Source organism: Xenopus laevis, chromosome 7L, assembly GCF_017654675.1.
Source record: "Xenopus laevis strain J_2021 chromosome 7L, Xenopus_laevis_v10.1, whole genome shotgun sequence".
Lineage (NCBI taxonomy): Eukaryota > Metazoa > Chordata > Amphibia > Anura > Pipidae > Xenopus > Xenopus laevis.
Genome location: NC_054383.1, coordinates 113,021,457 through 113,038,311, shown reverse-complemented (window position 1 = coordinate 113,038,311; position 16,855 = coordinate 113,021,457). Strand labels below are relative to the sequence as shown.

At 42.0% G+C, this 16,855-nt stretch overlaps 1 protein-coding gene across 2 annotated transcripts in view; it reads right to left on the bottom strand.

Moving 5' to 3' along the window:
- Nucleotides 1–799: 799 nt before the first annotated feature.
- The window catches only part of megf8.L (multiple EGF-like-domains 8 L homeolog), a 37,246-nt gene continuing 21,190 nt past the window's right edge, over nt 800–16,855 (bottom strand). For both annotated transcript variants that reach the window (XM_018226307.2, XM_018226308.2), the window contains exons 27-43: nt 16,028–16,135; nt 15,827–15,945; nt 15,120–15,324; nt 14,727–14,898; nt 13,342–13,505; nt 11,152–11,296; nt 10,812–11,043; nt 10,564–10,693; nt 9,984–10,194; nt 9,467–9,681; nt 9,064–9,271; nt 7,168–7,327; nt 6,831–7,023; nt 6,557–6,727; nt 4,206–4,336; nt 2,682–2,814; nt 800–2,468 (exon numbers count right to left, since the gene is read on the bottom strand). In XM_018226307.2, the coding sequence (XP_018081796.1) occupies nt 1,227–2,468; nt 2,682–2,814; nt 4,206–4,336; nt 6,557–6,727; nt 6,831–7,023; nt 7,168–7,327; nt 9,064–9,271; nt 9,467–9,681; nt 9,984–10,194; nt 10,564–10,693; nt 10,812–11,043; nt 11,152–11,296; nt 13,342–13,505; nt 14,727–14,898; nt 15,120–15,324; nt 15,827–15,945; nt 16,028–16,135 (3,939 nt within the window). In that variant the 3' untranslated portion in view covers nt 800–1,226. The remainder of the gene's footprint in view (nt 2,469–2,681; nt 2,815–4,205; nt 4,337–6,556; nt 6,728–6,830; nt 7,024–7,167; nt 7,328–9,063; nt 9,272–9,466; nt 9,682–9,983; nt 10,195–10,563; nt 10,694–10,811; nt 11,044–11,151; nt 11,297–13,341; nt 13,506–14,726; nt 14,899–15,119; nt 15,325–15,826; nt 15,946–16,027; nt 16,136–16,855) is intronic.

The window sequence follows — 16,855 nt, the reverse complement described above, 5'->3', positions numbered from 1 at the left end:
GAATTCCATCATATGTTGTTCTTAATTCTCAGTGAAGCTTTCAGCTGTAATGACCGTGTATTTGTTTGTGAAAACCTTGAATAAGGCAAACAACCCGTATTCAGTAAAAGCATCGAGATCCTCAAATGCCTAAATGTGAAGCCAGTCAAAGATTTTAAAGGGGTTGATCATCTTAAAGGAACAGTTCTAATATAGTTAGTTAGCCTAAAACGTAATGTATAAAGTGATGTCTAACATAACAACCAGAACACTACTTCCTGCTTTTCAGCACTCTCTTACACTGATTGATTACCAGGCAGTAACCAATCAGTGACTTGAGCAGTGGCCACATGGATCATAACTGTTGCCTATTGAATCTGAGCTGAATGCTGAGGATCAATTACAAACTCACTGAACAGTTATGTACCATGTGGCCCCCCTTAAAGTCACTGACTAACTCAGAGTTAGAGAGCTGAAAAGCAGGAAGTAGTGTTCTGGCTATTATGTTAGACATCCAGTCACTCCAGCCTTTATAAATTACATTTTTGGCTAACTAACTATAATTAGAAACATTTTTTTATTTTGTGCAGCCTATCTATTTACCCAGTTTTTATTTTTACACTGAACTGTTCCTTTACATTAACTTTTAGTATGATGTAGAGAGGGATATTCTGAGACAATTTGCAATTGGTTTTCATTTTTTATTATTTGTGGTTTTTGAGTAATTTAGCTTTTTATTCAGCAGCTCTTCAGTTTCAGCAATGCGGTTGCTAGGGTCCAAACTACCTTAGCAATCATGCATTGATTAGAATATTTCGGAGAAGGTGTGGAGCATGTTTATTAAGCAGGAACACTGCTCTGTAACAGTCATTTCTGTTGAAAATGAATACCTTAGTGTTCAGCCGTCTACAAACAAATTTTTTCTCCCTTTGCACCAGAACTTAGAGTTCCATGAATTCTCCCCATCCCACCCCCCCAATAAAAAAAAAAAAAGTATCATTGCACTAAGCCATCATAAATAACCCTAACAAATCAAGGACCCTCCCACATAAAACTGACATTTACATTTCATTGCAAACACTTTGTTGCATGGAATCTGGCGCAGTTCTTTGTTCTGTACATCTTAAAACAAAAAAAAAAGAAAACAGTTCATCTTATGAAACATGAGTCCCCTCTTGCACATCAATCCAAAACCATCATCTATTATAATTTATATCAGTCCTCTCTTGCTGCTTCTCCTTCAGCACTTAAAGAGACATGCTAGTCAGGTTCTCGTGACTGAGGAGCCCCTTTCTGGAGCTGCTGACTACATGGCTGGGACCACAGTATTCCTGCAGGTTGTGACGCAAGGTGACTAGCGCCGAGCCTAAGCAGGCCCTGTTGGGTGCTTGGGTGCCCCCAGGCAGTTGCAAGAGAAGTGTGACCACCCCAGCCATACCATCGTCTGTGGGCTCCAGCGTGATTGGTCCCACTCTAAAATTGCAATAAGTGTAACCCAATAACTGAGAAAGGAAAGGGTCTGAGTGGCGAAGAGATGGAGGTTGTGGAGCAGATGGATCATATGATTTTACTCTTGGCTTGGAGCGATGGTGATGGTGATGATGGTGGTGGTGGTGATGAGGAAGCGATGGTAGAATCGGCCCTCCTGAATGGCAACCACTTAACGGTTCCACGTCTGGTTGAAAGTACACTGTTAATTTGGCAAACGGCCTGCTGGCCATCTTGCTCATTTCCTGGAGGTGCCGCCTCTGCTCCCTGCGAACGTCCAGCCACTGCTTGACCTTCCAAAGTAAAACACAGGCTGAGAGGAAGAGGAAGAAGCAGCTGAAGAAGACGGAAAAGAAAACAAAGAGATCGATGTGTGCCTGGTCCTGTCGGAAGAACAGTAGTCCTTGAGACTCCCCGGATCCATTGCTTGAGTTCCCCAGCAGCAGCAGATAGAAGCGGCTGGATTTTAGAGTGTGCAGCTCATGGGGATAAGTAATAACCACGCGGTCCTTGACTCCTCGTACAATGAGTACAGTCTGCTGGTTGCCCACTGTGATATAAGTAATCAGTCCATGAGGTCTCTCCTCACGCAGCCAGTTGACCTTACCCACTGCACGTCCTAAGCTTCCATTGGCTGCAGCAGTCAGGGGCTCCGGGCCAATATGTCCTTCCAGGTCAGACTGGCTGTGATGCACACGGACTCCATGAACCCCTGTCAGTGGATCCACTTCAACAGAAAAAGTCTCATAGGAGGTGGAAACAAAGACGTCAACGCAACCGAAGGTCACATCAACCGTGACCCTGATGTCGACATTAGTGAATTTGGGCTGCACCCCAAAGAACACTGTGCGTCCAAGTGGAAGATTCTGGATGTTGGGCTCATGAAAGCAGTTGCTCTGGGATGTAGGATCAAAGCAATACTCTTGCTCCACAGTCATCAGGCGATAACACTGGCGCCCATTCACTGGGTTACCGTGAAAAGAATCCTTGCATTTAGCACACTGTAAGACAGATTCAAATAACACAAGATCACTTGAAGAAAAAGATGAAATTATGAACACAGAATATGCACTAAATAAGCATGGATCATCTCCATTGATGAAACCTGACATTAAGCACTGATTACAATTGTATAACTGTATACACAGTGTGTAATAAACAATGCTTAGTGATTTCATCTCTCGTATAAGTGTTGCTGAATGAGCTCTACCAACCTGGTATTTGTAGCAGTCTTTCTTTTCACTCTGTGGGCTGTTCTGGCAATTCCCAGTTTCCGTGTTATTGCTGCAGGGACAGTTAGTGCCGTCAATCTCACTACATGTATCTGCGTGTCCGTTGCACTGGCATCTGGGAAAAACAGAAACACACAAGAGAGTAAGTCACTGAGGGAACAAACAGACAAACAGTCAGGACAAAACATACCAAAATAGATGGAAGGGCTGCAGGTGATACACACCAGAGCTTGGCAGTCAGAAGACAATTGAGAAGAACAGGCAACATCGTTTTAGACATACAGAGGTTATTTAAAGGGGTTGTTCGCCTTTAAATCAACTTTAAGTATGATGTAGAGAGCGATATTCTGAGACAATTTGCAATTGGTTTTTCATTTTTATTTGTGGTTTTTAAGTTATTTAGCTTTTTACTCAGCAGCTCTCCGGGTTGCAAATGACCCTAGCAGCCATGCCTGTTTTAAATTAAAGACTGGAATATGAATATGAGAGGGCCTGAATAGAAAGAGGAGTAAAAAAACAACTATAAAAAACTATAAATATACTCATATGCTTAATGTTCCAAACTTACTCTATTATTATCAGACAGTCCAAATCATACCCATCATTCATTCTTATCATCCTAATCTCCCATTATGGGCATAAAATTGAAGATGAGCAGATTAAGGTCTTAAACTGTATAATAAGGACTGAATGACTATCTTCCAAGTTCAGTTTACTCATGTGAAGTGGAGAAAGGGATGAGCTGAATTAAATGATTACTGGGATGAGCTGCATTAAATTATTACTGGGGTAAGCAGAATTAAATTATTACTAGGATGAGCTGCATTAAATTATTACAGGGATGAGATGCATTAAATTATTACTGGGATGACCTGCATTAAATTATTACTGGGTTGAGCTGCATTAAATTATTACTGGGATGAGCTGAATTCAATTATTACTAGGATGAGATGCAGTAAATTATTACTGGGATGAGATGCATTAAATTATTACTGGGATGAGCTGCATTAAATTATTACTGGGATGAGCTGCATTAAATTATTACTGGGGTGAGCTGCATTAAATTATTACTGGGATGAGCTGCATTTAATTATTACAGGGATGAGATGCATTTAATTATTACAGGGATGAGATGCATTAAATTACTACTGGGATGAGCTGCATTAAATTATTACTGGGATGAGCTGCATTAAATTTTTACAGGGATGAGATGCATTAAATTATTACTGGGATGAGCTGCATTAAATTTTTACAGGGATGAGCTACATTAAATTATTAATGGGATGAGCTACATTAAATTATTTCTGGGGTGAGATGCATTAAATTATTACTGGGACGAGCTGAATTAAATTATTACTTGGACGAGCTGAATTCAATTATTACTGGGATGAGCTGCATTAAATTATTACTCGGATGAGCTGCATTAAATGATTACTGGGATGAGCTGAAGTAAATTAATACTGTTATGATATTACTACAGAACATCATGTTGATAGACCAACTTACTTTGTGCAACGTTTATCCAAAAGGAAGTAACCTGGCAGGCACTGATCACACTTTTCGCCACAGCTGTTATTCTGGCAGTTGACACAGACAGCTGTATCTTCTGTGGGGCCCTGGGAAACCCACGCTGAGACCTGGAAAGACAGGGAGAGTTAAGAGGGCATAGATTTACTTTAGAGCACAATATATGTGGACTGAGTGAGTCAGGTAACCTTAATATTGGCCTGTGTATGGACAATTTTATCTTATGCACTGTGCCATTATTATATAAGAATACTATAAATCAAATGCATTAAAACACTTTTACCAATATTTATATTATTATTAAATATTAAATGTAACTAATACATATAGGCTGTAAACGGGGCTTGTTAACAATGTATCCCTGTTCATCACTGCTACAGGTATGGGACCTGTTATCAAGATGCTGAGCTTGCCATAATTTCGGATCTCCGAATTTATATTAAAACTAAAAGGATTGGTTTGCCTCCATTAAGGTTAAATTATATCTTAGTTGGGATCAATTGCCAGGTACTGTTTGACTACTACAGAGAAAAACAAAATCATTTTTAAAAGTTTCACTAAAACAGAGTCTATGGGAGAAGGCCTCTCTGTAATTTGGATCTTTCTGGATAACGAGTTTCCAAATAACAGATCCCATACCTCTATTATGACCATAGCCTGAAGCACAGGGAGATATACAGTGGTGTGAAAAACTATTTGCCCCCTTCCTGATTTCTTATTCTTTTGCATGTTTGTCACACAAAATGTTTCTGATCATCAAACACATTTAACTATTAGTCAAAGATAACACAAGTAAACACAAAATGCAGTTTTTAAAAAAATTAGGGTTTTTATTATTTATTATTTAGGGAGAAAAGAAATCCAAACCTGTGTGAAAAAGTAATTGCCCCCTGAACCTAATAACTGGTTGGGCCACCCTTAGCAGCAATAACTGCAATCAAGCGTTTGCGATAACTTGCAATGAGTCTTTTACAGCGCTCTGGAGGAATTTTGGCCCACTCATCTTTGCAGAATTGTTGTAATTCAGCTTTATTTGAGGGTTTTCTAGCATGAACCGCCTTTTTAAGGTCATGCCACAACATCTCAATAGGATTCAGGTCAGGACTTTGACTAGGCCACTCCAAAGTCTTTATTTTGTTTTTCTTCAGCCATTCAGAGGTGGATTTGCTGGTGTGTTTTGGGTCATTGTCCTGCTGCAGCACCCAAGATCGCTTCAGCTTGAGTTGACGAACAGATGGCCGGACATTCTCCTTCAGGATTTTTTGGTAGACAGTAGAATTCATGGTTCCATCTATCACAGCAAGTCTTCCAGGTCCTGAAGCAGCAAAACAACCCCAGGCCAACACACTACCACCACCATATTTTACTGTTGGTATGATGTTCTTTTTCTGAAATGCTGTGTTACTTTTACGCCAGATGTAACGGGACGCGCACCTTCCAAAAAGTTAAACTTTTGTCTCGTCGGTCCACAAGGTATTTTCCCAAAAGTCTTGGCAATCATTGAGATGTTTTTTAGCAAAATTGAGACGAGCCTTAATGTTCTTTTTGCTTAAAAGTGGTTTGCGCCTTGGAAATCTGCCATGCAGGCCGTTTTTGCCCAGTCTCTTTCTTATGGTGGAGTCGTGAACACTGACCTTAATTGAGGCAAGTGAGACCTGCAGTTCTTTAGATGTTGTCCTGGGGTCTTTTGTGGCCTCTCGGATGAGTTGTCTCTGCGCTCTTGGGGTAATTTTGGTCGGCTGGCCACTCCTGGGAAGGTTCACCACTGTTCCATGTTTTTGCCATTTGTGGATAATGGCTCTCACTGTGGTTCGCTGGAGTCACAAAGCTTTAGAAATGGCTTTATAACTTTTGAAATTGAACTCAGGTGTGATAAACCACAGTTAAGTTATTTTCCCTGTTATGCCCACCATGTCAGAGAACTTGGGTAGCTTCTTAAAATTTGGGTCTGTTCACAATGTGTCCACCACCCACCCTGAACACAAAATGCAGTTTTTAAATGAAGGTTTACGTTATTAAGGGAGAAAAAAAACTCCAAATCTACATGGGCCTGTGTGAAAAAGTGATTGCCCCCCTTGTTAAAAAGTATGTTTTCTATTTCAGTTATAGCAACTCTACAGACTGCTGCTAGATCAGCATTGATGATATGAAATAATGTGCCAGGATGTCCCCAGGAAGATGGTACTAGAATGCATAGGAAACTGGGCCATAAGCTAGGTACAAATTCTCTTTATTGCAGATCAGTGCTGATGTGGAGGTAAAATCATTCATTACAGAACATCAGTGTTCACTGCATTTGTACCAATTAAGCCCCCCTGATTCATACTCACCGATCTGGGATCCAATAGATATGTCTCAGGTTCCCTCAAGGCCATCTCGTGTTCCTCCCGTCTCAGGCACACCTCACTGTTCCCACGGCAAAAATCAAAGCACGATCTACATGTTCCACCATTTATTGCTGAACCCACAAACAGAGGTTTGCATTTCTCACAGTGTGTACCCTGAAAGGATAGGAATGTGCGGAGTGAGAAGGGCAATGTCAATGTGAGGGCACATGATCTACTCAAGCTAAGTGTTTTGTTGCATCTTATATTGTTCTCTCACCATGGTATTGTTGCGGCATTCCTCGCACTTGTCCTCAGCCCCCAGTCCCAAGCAGTTGCTGTGTTTATTGCAAGGACAGGCCACAGAGCAGTTCTCTCCCACATAGCCAAAGTCACATCGGCATCTGTTAGGCTCCACGCAAGTCCCGTTGACACAGCCATGATCACAAACAGGGCGGCACAGTCCTGTCACACTGCATGGGAAAGATGATGTTGCAAAGCAAATGTGCATTTCTTAGTGTATTAATAACATAAGAACAGAACAATGTGAAACAGTAAGAAACAGAGACAACAGAGATAGAACAGAAAATCAACACCCATATTATCTTTATACTCACTTGTGTAAAGTGTATCCTTTCTTGCACGTGCACTTGAACCCATTGGGCAGGTCACTGCAGTTCTGGGTCTCATTGCAGTCATGATGTTGATTCAGACACTCGTTTTCAGGGGGGCAAGACATGAAAGCCCAGTCAGAATCATCAGAGAAACACTGTTCCCCTGCAGAGACGGCCAATAAATACGATGGTTAATTGGGTCCCTTTTGTAATCATAGACTACCGTACCAGAACAATACAAACAGTGAGCTGAAGATTGGCAGTGAAGGTAAACTCTTCAGCTGTTATGGAAGCCTGGGAGTTGTAGTTTAATGCCCTTTTGGGATTTCCTGATACAATCGCTATTTTGCTGAATAGAAGTGATCAGTGAGTGTGGGGTATATTTATCAAAAAGTGAAGTTAAAGATCGCCACAGTCTGCTAGAGTGAAATTCCGCCACTCTTCATTCATTTCTATGGGATTTTGAAAGGCGTATTTATCAAAGGATGAACTTTCACTTTCACCCATTGATGAATAATTTTTTTAAAAAACCCATAGAAATGAATTGAGAGTGGCAAAATTTCACTCTAGAGGACTGTGGCGACCTTCAACTTCACTCTTTGATAAATATACTCCTATGTGTGTACTGTTGATGACCAGGGCTGTAACCTTGGAGGGAGTTGCATTTTAACAACTGATGGAAGACAGCAAGCCGGATAGACATGCCGGAGAAGATGTGCTCCAATTCTAGCAATAAATCAGCAGGCAACATACATAGTTACATAGTTAAATCGGGTTGAAAAAAGACAAAGTCCATTAAGTTCAACCCCTTCAAATGAAAACGCAGTATCCATACACACACCCCTCCCTATTTTCACATAAATTCTATATACCCATACCTATACTAACTATAGAGTTTAGTATCACAATAGCCTTAGATATTATGTCTGTCCAAGAAATCATCCAAGCCATTCTGTCAACCTTGACAGTCTACCCTCATAATTTAAGTCTTCCGTCCCTCTAACCAATTTAGTTGCACTCTCTCCAGCTCATTTATATCCATCTTAAGAACTGGAGTCCAAAACTGCACTGCATACTCCAGATGAGGCCTTACCAGGGACCTATAAAGAGGCATAATTATGTTTTCATCCCTTGAGTTAATGCCCTTTTTTATGCAAGACAGAACTTTATTTGCTTTAGTAGCCACAGAATGACACTGCCCAGAATTAGGCAACTTATCTACAAAACCCCTAGATCCTTCTCATTAAAGGAAACTCGCAAGCCATTAATGTATAACTTGCATTTATATTATTTTTGCCAAAGTGCATAACCTTGTATTTATCAACATTGAACCTCATTTTCCAGTTTGCTGCCCAGTTTCCCAACTTAGACAAATCACTCTGCAAAGTGGCAGCATCCTGCATGGAACCTATAGTTCTGCACAATTTAGTATCATCTGCAAAAATACAAACAGTACTTTCAATGCCCACCTCCAGGTCATTAATAAACAAGTTGAAAAGCAAGGGACCTAGTACAGAGCCCTGCGGTACTCCACTAACAACACTGGCCCAATTAGAAAATGTTCCATTTACCACCACTCTTTGTAGTCTATCTTTTAGCCAGTTCTCTATCCAGGTACAAATACTATGTTCCAAGCCAACTATCCTTCATTTAACCAGTAACCTTCTGTGAGGCACTGTATCAAATGCTTTAGCAAAGTAAATCACATCCACTGCCATCCCAGAATCGAGGTCCCTGCTTACCTTCTCATAAAAAGAAATTAAGTTAGTCTGGCAAGATCTATTACGCATAAAACCAAGCTGCCACAAACTCAAACTCATTTCCTGTTCATGTTGAAAGCAAATCTGGTAATTATACCCAGAATTTCACACCCTTGCAAAAATATACACAAGTTCTAACCTTTTGTAGGGCCACTGAGGCCCCCTTGCATGCATTCCCCTTCCCCATTGCCCTCTCGTCGGGCACACCATCCACAGCGGGGGTGCTGGATACAGGCTGCGCAGTGAGTGTGACGGGAGCAGGAAGGGGAACAGCTCTCTGTACCGCTGAGGACTCGGCCACAGGCACCTGCAGCACATCGCATAGGCAGGAAAGTGGGGCTCATGCACTGTATGGAGAGAGAGAAGATAGTGAGAGGCATATAACAAACAACAAAGACGTAAATGAGATAAGAATGCACTTCATGTGGCTGTACTGCTTCAGAGTTACACTATGTAAAAAGTTGTAAAATCTTGTCCAGTTATTCATAGCAACCAATCAGATGTCTGCTTTCAAACATCGTCTGTGTTTTACATGGCAATACCTGACTAAGAGCTACACTCCAAACGCACTGCTGCCAACCCCCATCAGCACCCTTTGAGCTCAGGCAATCATGACACATGCTGTGATTGTGACAGGGAGTTGGACAGGGAAGAGGAGGAGATGATTCCACCGGCATTGGAGATACATTCAGCAACGAGTGGCTGAAACAGGTCCAGTCATAAGTAGGCTGTACACTGAGAATCCGGCGTGTCTCCCCTGGAAGATGAGACAAGGAGAGCGTTATTAATTACAAGTTTGTGTGTGTGTAGGTCGGACCCGGACCTCGCCAGCGCTCCCTCAAAATGCTGATATACCTTCCCAACTCGCTGACGGTATGTTTAATCAACGTGCGCTATGGGGAGGGGGAAAGTGAGTGGAAATGGCCCCGGTAGGGGGGTGTGGGGGTGCCCCTTGGGGGTTTCAGGGAACCCTGGGGCAGCAGCCCTGGTGAGCCCTGCACTCACCATTCCAACCCTGCATAAAACACACTTGGAGTGTAATGTTCCCGCCAGTCTCACCTGTGCGCTTAAATTGCCGGGTCCACATGCACTTCCCTGAGGCGGTACATTTGTGGCAGTCAGATGCTTCACATGAAATCTCAGAGCAGTTACTGGCCAAGAATATCTCACGCTGGTTTATTCGACAGTCATTTTCAGAGGTGCAGCTTCCATCGTTGCCAATGCAGGCCCCCTCTGGGCAGTTTGTGCACCACTTACAGCGCGGGGAGCCCTAAGGGGGGGGGGGGAAGATATAAAGGAGTTACATTGCTGTTCCTGGGATTCTATTTCCAGATAGCTTCGCAGCCAGTTAACATATTATTAACGTATTTTATAAAACTGGGTAAATGGATAGGCTGTGCAAAATAAAAAATGCTTCTAATATAACTAGTTAGCCAAAAATGTAATCTATAAAGGCTGGACATAATAGCCAGACCACTACTTCCTGCTTTTCAGCTCTCTTGGTTTCCACTGATTGGTTACCAGGCAGTAACCAATCAGTGACTTCAGGGGGACTACATGGGTCATAACGGTTTGCTTTTGAATCTGAGCTGCATGCTAAGGATCAATTGCAAACAACAATTATCTACAGCTCCCTTACCATTGAAAGCTGGGCACTCATTGAGCGAGGGTGCTGGGCCAGACATTCACTACAAGTCTTCAACCTCCTGCAATCATCTGCTGACCGTGGTAAAGGGTAACAAGATGTGATGGGTAGGGGGCATCCACTCCTTGGAACAAAGAATCAAAATTAAAATATGGACTAGTTAAATAATGTTCCTGATAGGAACAATACAAACAAGAAGAGAACCCTCAATTAAATTAGTCTGTAGGGATAGTATACATTACCTATTAGCAGTATCTGCAGATACACAACTGTGTTGGCACCAAACACAACTGCCCAAGCTCTGGCTGCAGGTGACATTAGTGCTGAACAACAGGCAGGGGTCTGAGGGTACAGTGAGGGTCACCATGCGTCCTAGTGCCACACCATTAAATCCTCCAGAGATATATAGCCGGCTACCAACAACTGCTACAGTATGGCCTATAGATTTGTTCATGGGGACTCCCAACACCATATCTAAGAAGAGAAAGCAGAAATAAAATATTTTTTGTTCTTTATCTGGCTCCCACAAGGATGCTCAATGTCCTACATCCCAACACTGCATTTAAATCTCGTTCCACTCACCGCTTCGGTTGGGGCGTATCCAAGAATTGCAGTGGATCTGGTAGAAGAGAATATGATTGCTGTATTCTTGTTGCTCAGTGCGTCCACCAACCACGATCATTGTATCCCTTAGTATGGCAGCAACGTGGAAAAAGTGAGATAAGGGCTACCAAAGTGAACACAAAAAAAAAAGTTAGGCTAGGGATGCACATACTAAGTATGATAAAAAACTGCCCTCTGAACCCTCTGTGCCTGCACTTTAGGAGAGAAATGCTTTCTGGCAGGCTGCTGTTTTTCCTTCTCAATGTAACTGAAGGAGTCTCAGTGGGAGATGGGTTTTTACTATTGAGTGTTGTTCTTAGATCTACCAGGCAGCTGTTATCTTGTGTTAGGGAGCTGTTATCTGGTTACCTTCCCATTGTTCTTTTGTTTGGCTGCTGGGGAGAGGGGTGATATTACTCCAACTTGCAGTACAGCAGTAAAGAGTGATTGAAGTTTATCAGAGCACAAGTCACATGATTTGGGGCAGCTGGGAAACTGACAATATGTCTAGCCCCATGTCAGATTTCAAAATTGAATATAAAAAAATCTGTTTGCTCTTTTGAGAAATGGATTTCAGTGCAGAATTCTGCTGGAGCAGCACTATTAACTGATTCATTTTGATAAAAATGTTTTTTCCCATGGCAGTATCCCTTAAACCTTCATGCCTCCAAATGCTAGGGGACACATGACAAAAAGAATGACGGGTTTATAAAGTTAATTAAAATTCATTGTTGCCCTGCACTTGTAAACGTGGAGTATTTGCTTCAAACATACTGTACCAGTACCATTTAGATAAACGATATCCTGGGTAGGAGTAAGGCCAAGGGCACATGGAGCATAGGCTTTACTTCTCTCAGCCTGCAAGCCTGCAAAAAAATATGCAGGCTGAGAGCTGTGCCATTTATATGAATAAGATCCACTTGCGTGCAATTTAATGCAGTGGAGCGAAGGTCAGCCCAAAAACGCAAAAGCAGCCATTTTCGGGCTAGCCTCCACCGAGTGTGACTGCAAGCAAGTGGAAGCAGTTCAGGTAAATGGAAATGAGCACGGAATGGATCTGCTTCTCTCAGCCTGGAAAAAGTTTGCAGGCTGAGAGCAGCGGAGCCTACGCTCCATGTGCCCTTAGCATAAGGCCACTAGACAGAGTTTAGCAGGGTTGTGGGGTTCACCATGTATAGAAGAACATAGTAACATAGTAAGTTGGGTTGAAAAAAATACACACGTCCATCAAGTTCAACCTTTTAACCTGTCTAACTGCCAGTTGATCCAGTGGAAAGCAAAAAACCCAATTTGAAGCCTCTCCAATTTGTCTCAGAGTGGGAGAATTCCTTCCTGACTCCAAAATGGCAATTGGACCAGTCCCTGGATCAACTTGTACTATGAGCTATCATCCATAACCCTGTATTCCCTCACTTGCTAAAAAGCAATCCAACCCCTTCTTAAAGCTATCTTATGTATCAGCCTGTACAACTGATTCAGGGAGAGAATTCCACATTTTCACAGCTCTCACTGTAAAAAAAACCCTTCCGAATATTTAGGCGGAACCTCCTTTCTTCAGCTATTTCAATATAACTGGTTTAGTATTTATGTGGGATAATTAAAAACCTATAAAACCTTTATTATACTAATTAGGACCTATAGCAGCATTCTGCAAGTAAAAACGGGTCAGGAATTTCACTAGAGAGTCAATTAGGGAAGTGTGCAAACAGGATTTTACTATAAACATCAGTATAACAGGTTTCTGCATTTAACAACATCAAGTATACAGCTATAAAGACATGAATTCTAGGATTTACAATGGATGGGACTGCCCACATGGACAGCCTTCACTCACAGGAGACCCTGGGAAACCACACGGTGAATACTCGTACGTACATGCACTTTGCAAACCATGCAACAATAGGACTATGACGTGAAAAACTAAATATGCAGAAAAAGTGGTGTAAAATAAATGGCAAATGTATCAAGGTGTGCTTATGTTACACCATGCGAACAGCAGATGTACCGCCATTATGTTACACTGCTTCTGGGGGAAGAAAAAGCATGTAAAAAAATGATGCCATTTTTAAGACATTTTTTATATGTCGATGTCTGGTGAATATTCTGCTATTTTTTACCACATAATAAAAAGGCCCCTGTGTATGTGCCTGACATCACAAGTAGTATTACCTTTCTCCCTTGAGAGGGTGCAAGAAGGCTCCAGGTAAGATTGGGATAATACAAGCTGTATAGTTCAGCAGAAGCCATCACAGCCTCGACATGAAATCTCTGCCCACCAAACACATAGAAGGCATCGGTTCCCTCGTGGTACACAGTAGAATGGGCATACAAACCTAGGACACAAACAGAGGGGTGAAAACATGTTAGGGTATTTCAAACAAAATGTTAATAGCGTATTTGTAAATGTAACTGCAACTGAAAAGAAGTATGTGTCTGTCCGTTCCTTTCACTCCTGGTTTTAACTGTTGAACCAAAGTAGCAATGTAGGATCTTTGCTCCAGCTAAGACTCCTTTCCTTAAGAATGCCTTGTATGCTTCACCACATTTTTGGTTACCAGCTGGTTTCTGTTAAATTGTTTTAATATCAAAACCACCAGTGCAAAGAATAGAAAGGGACAGGCAGATAATGTCTTCAATATCAATATAACCACTGAAAAGTTTTAATGAATGAACACTGGAAGGTTGTTTAGAACGTCCTTCTCATTTATTGGGCAAAACATTATGTTTATGATCACAACCCAGTTGAGACACTCTGTAAGTAAAAAGAGAATGGGATCATTTGCAAATCATTTAAACCCTATTTAATTGCAAAGAATTTTACAATTTATCAAATGTTGAAAGTGAGAAATGTTATTGTTGTCTGAAAAATAACTGCTCATTCTGAATTTGATTCTGGCAACATGTTTAAAGTAAAGTTGGGACGGGGCAACAAAAGATCGGAAATTGTTGTGTGATGCCAATAAGTGTGGATCTGTCAGAATGGATGACTGGGGAGGGGCAAATATTGCAACAACTCAAAAATAATGTTTGTCACTCACAGAAATCCTTCCAAAAACCACTGTCTGTAAACACAGTTTGTCGTGGCATCTGAAAGTTCGACGTTTGATAAATACGCCTTTAAAAATGCCATAAAAATGGATGGAAAGAGGCAGTATTTGACTCTAGCGGACTGGGTGATCTCTAACTTCACTTTTTGATAAATATACCCCCAGGGGCGCTTCTCCAATGAGGCGACTTGAGACTGTCGCATCAGGCGGCAGCGCCACACTAGGTACCAGGGGCGGCAAAAATGCCGCTCCTGGTACTTAAAGAGCCGAATTTCCGTTTCTCAAACTGGAAATTCGGCTCTTCTAGCATTAGCGCAGTTAGGCTCTCTGCGCTAGTGCACTGGCCCTCTCTGCTGCCCTGGTGGACCCCCCAGCCCCCCTCAGGCGCAAAAAGGTAAGCGCATGGGGGAGGGGGGGCGGCAGCAACTGCTGCTGCCTCGGGCGGGGGAGGGGCCAGGATCGCCCCTGTATACCCCCATGTGAGGTACAGGATAAAGTCTTTCTCACCTGTGGGAGGAGTTCCAGTCTGGTGGCCCACCTTCCAGGTTTCTAACTCAATGCTGTACTCCAGCACACGATTATTAAATCCATTCTCAGGGGAATATCCACCAATAAGGAGAAGGGAAGAGCCACGACGAGACGTGAGAGTATGACCAGCCACTGGTGGCACTAGGGGAGCCTGTTGGGAAGACAGTTAAGTCACAACAACAACAAAAAGTGAAAAAGCAATAAAACATATCTACACAAAAGTTCTCATTATGGGGCTAATTATAAAGGTTTACAAAAGAATGTTGAAACAAAGCTCTTGAGATAGGCAAGAAATATTTAGGAGGAATAAGCAGATGCTGAAGTAGACAAAATACAATTAGCAGAGAAAGACATGTAGAATATGATACTCACAGATTCTAATCTCCACTGAAGAGTAGTGAGGTTCAGCACCCAGAAGTCATTGGATGCTCCTCGGGCAGTAAGTCCACCCACTACATACATAGCATTGCGCAAGGAGTTATATGCTGCTGCATGGAAGTACCGTGAACTTGGGCCCGGGCCCCCTCCCTCTGTCCCGGCCAGCATCTGTGTCCAACGCCGTTCTGAGATAGCGTATCTAATGACAGAGTTTGAATGATCAATAAAAAGATAGTACAATAGTGTTGAGGATAGAGGATGTACCGAATCCAGGATTTGGTTCGGGGTTCGGCCAGGATTCAGCCTTTTTCAGCAGGATTCGGATTCGGACGAATCCTTCTGCCGGTCCAAACCGAATCCTAATTTGCATATTCAAATTAGGGGTGGGGAGGGAAATTGCGTGACTTTTTGTCCCAAAACAAGGAAGTAAACAATGTTCTCTCCTTCCCACCCTGCAAATTAGGATTTGGATTCAGTTTGGCCGGGCAGAAGGATATTTGCATTTGCAAATTAAGATTCAGATTCGGTATTCGGCCGAATCTTTCGCAAAGGATTCTGGGGTTCGGCCAAATCCAAAATAGTGGATTCGGTGCATCCCTAGTTGAGGAGATACATTGTTGATGGAAAATGCTGAATTTAATGGGGTATATAAAACCTTGAGGAAAGTGAGGAATGAAATGTGGTGTTAAAGCTGCGCCCACCTATAAACACTACCCAGCACTCCATCTCTTAGTGACAGGCCGCCAAACATCCACATTGTGTTGTCTGGGCCCTCTACCATGGTGTGGCCCAGTCTGTGAAGAAAGCGGCTTGCTGTATCCTGGAGGGAGGAGGAAAGGTCAGAGGTTACAGAATGTCTTGATGGTCACAGCTCTCCAGATTCAAAAGAAAACTTCTCTTACCGCAGTTAACTGAGGGTCTATTAGATTCTCCCATACAATTTTCCCTGCCAGCGGCAATGAGCAGTCCTCTCCAGCATAACCAGGATAACAAAGGCAAAACCCCAGGGTCTGCAGGGAAATAAGATTCATTTCAGTATAAAGGTGTGAAACTGATCTATTCAAATGACATGTTATATAAAGTTATACAGTGTTTCTTAACCTTTTACCCAGGAAACCCAAAATGAACCAAAAAATCAGCAAATATTGGTGCACGATCAGGAATGCAGCTTATCGTAATAACTGTTTCCTACTGAAGGAGGCAATTTCAGCGTACTCTGGATGATCACGGGGACCCACAGATTAAGAATCCCAAATATAACAGTACTTATGCCCTTGAGTATTTACCAAGAATCTAAACCATGTTTACAAACAGGATGCAGTAAAGAAAAAGGGAAGCACCAGGTAGAAAATACTGTGTCAAAACTTTCAAACCACTGTGGTTTTTGAATTCTAATAACCGGCTCTTTGAATTCTTGTCAGTCCTGTTAATAAACAATTAAAAAGTCTTTTATATTCACTAAGGAATGAGACATGCACCATTGCTTTGGATAAATGATTCGTCAACACAATAATTAAAGAGTGCATAAACCCTTTAAACCCCTCTGTTGTTGTTTTGTTAATTCGTTTATGTTTAACCCGCTACTATTCTACCCTTTATTGCCACCCCCAATCTTCCTTCACACTTCCCTAAAAAAAATGTCAAAAAGATTAACAAAAACAAAAAGGTACCTGTCTGAGTCTTACAGAGAGCAAATCCTCATCTTCCCTTAGGCTGACAAAGTAATTCAC